Source organism: Orycteropus afer, unplaced genomic scaffold (assembly GCF_000298275.1).
Source record: "Orycteropus afer afer isolate SDZICR_OR568_19922 unplaced genomic scaffold, OryAfe1.0 scaffold00038, whole genome shotgun sequence".
Taxonomy (NCBI): domain Eukaryota; kingdom Metazoa; phylum Chordata; class Mammalia; order Tubulidentata; family Orycteropodidae; genus Orycteropus; species Orycteropus afer.
Window position 1 is genome coordinate 12,402,956 of NW_006921625.1, and position 7,576 is coordinate 12,410,531.

General features: G+C 45.4%; 1 protein-coding gene across 1 annotated transcript in view; it reads right to left on the reverse strand.

Moving 5' to 3' along the window:
• Positions 1 to 928: 928 nt before the first annotated feature.
• PLPP4 (phospholipid phosphatase 4) overlaps positions 929 to 7,576 on the reverse strand; it is a 145,780-nt gene continuing 139,132 nt past the window's right edge. The window contains exon 8 of the mRNA XM_007936831.2: positions 929 to 1,131. Coding sequence (XP_007935022.2) covers positions 929 to 1,131 — 203 coding nt within the window. The remainder of the gene's footprint in view (positions 1,132 to 7,576) is intronic.

Below are 7,576 nucleotides of genomic sequence, written 5' to 3' on the forward strand. Positions count from 1 at the left end.
AAGGGGTTTGCTGGTGGAAGTGCTGTAATTTAAAAAAGTGGTTTGTGATTTGGACAGAAGTTAAGTCAAGCCTTCCCACCGCCCCCCCCCACATCTCCTTCGAGATGGGCCCCATGGCACCAGTTTTCCAGTTGGTGAGATTAGTCACCATTTCAGACAGGGGGTCAGATAGGGCATGTAGAGCTCTCTATAAAAGGCCAAGTCACAGAACTGGCTCTTGTACCTATGTTGGAAGTATGGGAAGAGGGACACCTGCAGTCACCTCCTCCCTGCACCACACTCAAGCATCTGTAGTTTCACTGTACTTGGTGGATGTCTACTCTGATGCTACTCAACTCATTTCCTTCTAGAGTCAAGGATCAAAAAGCCCTGGAAATGCAAATACTGTAGCACCCAGTTTCAACTCCATTTGAGAGACTTATGCTATAATAAACTCATGATTCAAAAGGCTTCCAAGCCTTTACTTCTAAGCCTAGTACCTGATATGACTGACAGACCGTGCTGGCTTTGGGCTGGCTTGCCACATCTATCTCACCTGTGACACCCAGTGCATTTCCAAACAACTTTTGCTGCACTGGATAGCCAACAAGTCTTCCAAGTGGTAGGATTTATTGTTTTACAACCATGAAAACACAGGAAAGTGGCTGGTACAGCAAACATTTGAGAGGTGTCGCCAAATAACACCCATCCACACTTGCAGCGTCCTTCCAGTCCGAAGACGGTTCCTGGTGTCCTTCCCTTGAAAACTCAAGAAAGTTGAAAGTAGACATTTAAAGTAGCAGGAACACCACTGGCCAAATGGAAGCAGAAGGACAACTTTGAGAAACAAGTGATGAGAGACACACTACAGAAAACCTTTTCTATGGTGTTATGGTATCAGGGTGGCAGGTGTACCCAGGGCTAAGTGTCCATCCTCCCAAGATACTAGTCATACGGGGCCTTCAGTGATGCCCTCCAGAGGCATGCTGGGTGCGCTGTCTGCTGTGGGCCTCTCATCTTTCTTCAGCGATGAGGTTGGGATCCGGAGGCTGACGTATGGTTTATGACAAGCTGTGTTGGCCAGAGGAGGGTAGTGCTGTCTGTAGCAAATGTAAGCAAAAATAAGGCCAATGACACCTCCAACAAAAGAATCTAGGCAGGAAAGAGCAGAACGGGAGAAACATGTTAGTATTCATTCAGATATGACCAGTCATGCTTTCTAGAAAACTCTTTTTCCAGCTGCTCCAGTAACTGGTTTGCTTATTGTTGCTGCTGTTAGCTGCCAATGAGTTGGCCCCCGACTTATGGTGATTCCACACACAGCAGAATGACACACTGCCTGGTCTAGCACCATTCCTTGATTGGTTGAGGATTAGACTATTAAGATCCACAGGGTCTTCACTGGCTGACTTCTGGAAGTAGCTCTCTAGGCCATTCTTTCTAGTCCATTTAAGTTCGGGAACTCTGCTGAAACCTGTTCAACATCACAGTAACTTGCAAGCCCCCAGTGACAGCTGGGTGATGGCTGTGCGTGAGGTGCATTGGCCAGGAATAGAACCTAGGTCTTCCACATGGAAAGTGAGAATTCTACTGCTGAACCACCATCACCCCCTGGTTTGCTTATAAAACCAAACCCACTGCTGGCAAGCTGGATCCGACTCATAGCGACCCCTCTTCCTTCCGAGGAGTGGCTGATGGGTTTGAACCACCAGCCTTCTGGTTAGCAGTTATATGCCTTAGGCACTATACCACCAGAGCTTATAGGGCCCCTCAAAAGACCTGAGAATAGAAAACACATGGGAGACATAAATGCTCGAGGCCCCTGCAAGCTGCCATCATTTCTAACACATCCCTTTAAAATGTGCACTAATTCTCCCTCCCCATTTTCTTTAACTCCCACCTGAGCATTGTATGAACCCTAATTTGTGCTCTTAATTTTGAAAATCAATTCTAAATTCTGGAAGAAGAATTCAACTCATCTCCATAGAATCCAAACTCACTTAGGCTGTAATTTCTTCTCTAGTCAGTTCTCACGGGATCCCAGTGAGATGACTGGTGAGCCACATAAACCCAGTGGTGTGTTGGGTTCTGCCTCATGTTAACTGACTTCCCAGGGATGAAATGAACCTTCTGGGTCACAAAGTGAATCAAACACTTTACTATCCATCAGGATTGGCAAAATCTACAGACCTCTGGTAGTGGGGGGTGTCCAATTCCTCCAAGGGACTGCAGATCTCAGCAGTCTGGGGGGCAAAAGATGAGGTGAGGCAGGTGGGGGCATCTGCAGGCAGGACAGGCCCCTCCACCACAAAGCAGACCCTGACCAAATGGAGCATTCTTTTGGAACCCTACAGATACTCCATGAAAGTAACCCACTCCAAGAAACCTTATTTAGTGTGTCTATGCTTTAAACTGTGTTTAGTGATTTTCTCACCAAAAGTGTCCCAGCACAATAGAGAACTGCCCCTAACTAAGGAAATGTGGAGCTCCTGATAAGGTTGCTGCCATGCCATTCATTTAGGTGGTCCCACTTTCACATATATTATCTAGTTGAGTCTCACAAACCTCCTGTGGGTAGGGAGCATTAGTTCTGTTTTACCAAAGAAACTAAGGCCCCAAGAGGCCAGTTGAGCACTCTAGAGCCTACGCTGTTCTATGGGGCTGTGCTTGAACACTGGCAGGTTCCAGGCTTAACAGGTCCATGACTTTGTGACATTCCAGCCTTCTGAGGCAGCAGGCCCATGAGCTGAAGGTGCATTCACCTGGATTCAGGTGAGCTGCAAAGGTTGTCCTTGACCAATCAGTGCTCATGGTGGCAAATTTCCAAATACTCCCAGTAACAACACACTGTCTAAGGACCTCAGGTTGAGTCACAAGGTAATACCCCTTGAGTGGCTGTTAAGGAAATGTACCTTACAAGAATACAGCCTAATGTGGAGATATCTGCATTACACTTTGTTGTTATGTGGCCATGTTTTCTGGCTCCATCTAGATCCAGCAGAATAATTTTTGAGGAAGGGGACAATACTTTTGTATTTCATTATTTCACAGAATTGCTTCTACCTTTAGTAGTGCCTAAGGCATTTGACTGCTAACCAGAAGGCTGGTGGTTCAAACCCACCAGCCAGTGCACTCCTTGGAAGGAAAACGGGACAATCTACTTCCGTAGAGACACTGCCTTGGAAGCCCAAGGAGGGGCCACTATGAGTCAAAATCAACTTGAGGACAGTGAGTTTGGTTTTGTGTTGGGGTTGGAATAGTAAACTATAAAAAGCTTTATAATATGTAGCTTTTGAAAAATTTAGTACTTTAGCATAAGTAATTTTATTGCTATGCAGTAACAAAAAGATTAAGAAGTACAAATAAAAGAAAAAGTTATTTTATACCCTTCTGTAATGGCAGCATAAATGCTGATTGTATGTAGACCAAGTGTCCAGACACGTGGAGTCTAGACACAGTAGCTAATGATATTTTCCCAAGCGCAAATAGGTCAAGTAATTTCCTTCTTTAAAATCCTTCCTCCTGCTCTTGGAAAACTGACCAAGTCCCTGTGGTTTTCAAAACTGTACATCTAGCCCTGATGACCCTCCCAGTCCTGTGTCCTTTTCCCTCACTGACTCTGCTACAGCCATTATCTTCCTATTTGTACCTCAGATATGCCCTGCTCCCCTTCCAGGGCTCCACACATGCTGTTCCATCCCCAAGAATCCCTTCTCTTCACCCCCTCCCCTATTCTACTTTTGCTTGTCCTTTAGAAATCAACTGAACACCACTGTGGAATGAAGTCTCACCTGACCTCCAAAATAAACCAAATCTTATAGGTACATACTTTAATACCCAGCCCCCTGCAATCAGAATGCAAAATCAATGGCATATTGCACATTTGTTTAACATTTAACATATTTAATATTCAATTCTAAACTCCATGAAGATAGTGGTTGCGTCTGTCTTCTTGGCTATTTATTCCACAACATTTGAACACCTTGGTCATGGTAGAATTAAGTTTATTGAGGGGAATGGATGAATTAATAGATGCACAGTAATTCAGGGGTTAGGTTCTGGTTGCTGTCCTGTGTGACCTTAAGTAAGCCCGTTCCCTCTCTAGGCTAAAGCTACCTCATCAGTAACATAAGAGCACTGACCAATGACATGGTAGCTAAGATTCCTTCTGATGTTAATGTTTGGGCACTGTGATACCAGGGTCTGCCTACTGAGGTCAAGTTCTCAGATTGTTAGGAAATTCTGCTAACACACATTTATAAAATAGTTTATATGTTTGGTTATGATAAAATGTCACCTAGAAGCAAAGTCATTCCAATTGCTCAAAAGGAGAGACTGGATAATTGTCACTGCTTTCTCTCTATAGAGCTCAAATCTAAATGACTGAGGAACACAGTGTGACCAAGTGGCTACCATCTAGCAGAAAGGTGAGGCCCTTTCTTGGTGAGAAGACATCAAGGAAAGAAGGGACGGGAGGAGGATTTAGAGACAGAAGTGAAACTCCGGTGGCCTCAGGGCCAGCTACAGGTGGCAGAGGCATCCCCCACCCACCCCCCTCCCAGTAGTGGAGCCTGGGGCCATAGTAAGGTATCCAGCACCTTCCCCGCCTCCCACCCAAGAATCTTCCATTCTGAGGAGTCCTAAGTCTGAGATACTACAGCCCCTATATCAGGGAAGTCACATGGCCTCTCTGAGCCTCAGTTTCCTTGTTTCTCTGGCGATATCAATCTTTACTTCATTGATTATAATGATTATTCGATGATGCAGTGCTTCCTAAGAGTGTGCCACAAAATAAGAACTTAAAAAATAGTGTCAAGAAAAAAAAAAATAGTGTCCATCACTGTTACTCGTATTCTGTTCCTCATACCTCACCCCAGAACTGCAGGGGGTTTTCTGTGCCATCCCTGCCCTTCTCCTCACACAGCACCACAGCAGGCAATCTAGAGTTCGAATCTCTTTAGCATGGCCATATAATTGTTACTAATGGTTTCTGTGGCATTTTAAATAAACTTCTAGTGAACTTAAAAACGTGTCACCCAAGAAGTGGGAAAGCAATACGTACCATGAATTCTTGAGTAGGGCCGTAAGGCATAATGACTGTGATTCAATGAAGTTCCGCTAACAGGGAAGTAGTTTACGTAGTCTATGGCCACCTACCTATAAAATGTGCCAGGGCAGTTTCTAGTTCAAGGTCTCAGAATTGCACTACTGTTTTGTTTTTCCTTTAACCCCAAGGAATAGCTCCATGGGGTGTTATTCTATTAGCATCTAAAATGGCCCACAACATCTGCATTCCATCCAATGACTAGGGAGCAGACCAAACAGCCAACCCTACAAATAACACATTCAACTTTCTATTTTCTGAACCACGGCATTTCATTAGGTGGATCATTGACCAAAAGACATCAAACCATTCCAAGCATGTGTTTGCCAGGCTTATTGATTTAGCAGCAGGAGGGGAAATGGCAGTTCCTGCCGGATGCTGTTTTCCCATTTAATGGAATGAGTGAAAAGTGATGTCCTGGATGCTGCAGGAGGGGGTATCAGAGGTCATGAGCACCATGCAAGATCTAGTCAGACCACTTTCTCAGCAAAGTCATTGGGGTCATTATTTATCACAAGGGCAGTGAGTGGGATCCAAAACAAGATATACTTTATGCGGGAGATCGTCATCAAGAGCCTCAAGTGGGCTGCTGTTGTTTGAATGAAATCACATTGAATCCTGCTGTGCCGTGTTGACAGAAATGCAGGTGGGGGCAAGCAGAACTTTGTTGAGCTTAGACCTCTTGGGACTAACTTCACTCTAATACGGTAGTTTGCAACTGAAGGGCTCCAGAGGAAAGCATGTGGATCTCAGAGTCCCAGGGACGCAGAACACTGCTCTCTCCTTACTCAGCACTGGTTTCATTCATTCAGCACATATGTGTTGCATGTACCAGACAAGATGCCTGGTCCTGGGATACAACACTGAACATAACAGACAAGACCCTTTCATTTCAAGATTCTACAGTCGCAAAGGGCAAGACAGACATTAAAAATACAAGGGCCCAAATCAGCTCTGGCAAACTCAACAAGCCCATGAGATTATTTGTGTTCTTTCTTTTCCCCCAGTGATTCTACTATTAGTGAAGCTTTCTCTGCATGACTTTGAGTTTCTATAAAAGACATGATAGAGCAAAGGGGCAGCATGATCCATCCTGCAGAGTGTAAGATGGGAGAACAAAGGCCATGTCTCTGTCCTACTCGACTCATGCCTTCAGCACAGCACATGCCTGGCACACAGACACAAGAGACACGTGAATCAATGAATGAACATCTGAAGTGTAATTTGCTTTGTTTTTAGAAAGGAAGATAGTGCAGAGAGTAAGATTAAATTTAGTTAAGCCAGCGCAAAGAAAAAATGCTAGTAAGAAAGGAGGATGATTTCACCCAACTCATTCATTCATTCACTCAACAACTATTTATGGAGCACCTACTATATGCCACATGAACACAAGATGAAAATCCCTGCCCACATGGAGGGTATTATCAAGGGCAGAGGTCAGCAAACTCTAAGCCCATTCATTCACACATTGTCTACAGGTCTTTCATGGTACAACAGCCAAGTTGAGTAGCTGGGGTACAGACCATAAGGCTCACGAAGTCCAAGTGTTTATGATCTGGACCTTTACTGAGAAAGTGTGCTGACCTCTGTTCTAGTGGATGAGGACAGATGATAATGCAACACAAAGTAAATCAACTTGTCAGAAGTTGGCAAGTGAGCACAGGGCTACAATTTTAAATGGGGTAGCCACAAGACCAAGATCAGAAGAAGGGAAGGGGTGGAGCCATGCTTACAGACAGTATTCCAGGTCTGGAGAAGAGCCAGTGCAAGTATCCTGAGGAGGGATGGGCCTGGCAGGCTCAGGGAACAGCAAGAAGCTGGAGGTGCTGGGGTCGTGTGAGCAAGGAGGGAAAGCAGTTAGAAAATGACGTCAAAGACCTGAAGCTACTGTAGGGCTTGGGCTCTGATGCTGAATGAAGTGACAATGTTGGCAGGGGGGTGCCATGTGTGGACTCATGGCTGTAAAGGCTCACACTGGCTGAGGTGTGATGTGGCATCGATGTAAGGAGGGAGAATGGTAGGTAAACTGAGCCACACTCAGTGACCTCTAGAGAATCCAATGAAAAGCGCATGCTTCTCCCAGCTGACTGAGGGTATGAATTGAACACATAATGGCAGCCCTGAATCGGTACTTGGGCCACATCAGGGGTCTGTGCCAACCAACGTACAGTCAGTTTTGGCAGATGTCTACCTTGACAGTTTGGGCTTGCCCCCAGAGCAAGGCCCTAAACATCACTGAGCATAAGTTCTGTAGCTTTGCTTTCCCACCTTGTTGTTGTTAGGTACTGTCGAGTTGTTTCCGACTCATAGCGACCCCATGTACAGCAGAACGAAACACTGTCCAATCCTGCACCAGCTCCATGATCCCTGCTATACTTGAGCCCATCATCGCAGCCACTGTGTCAATCCATCTCGTTGAAGGCCTCCCCCTCTTTCGTCGACCCTCCACCCTACCAAGCATGACATCCTTCTCCAGGGAATGGTCCCTTCTGA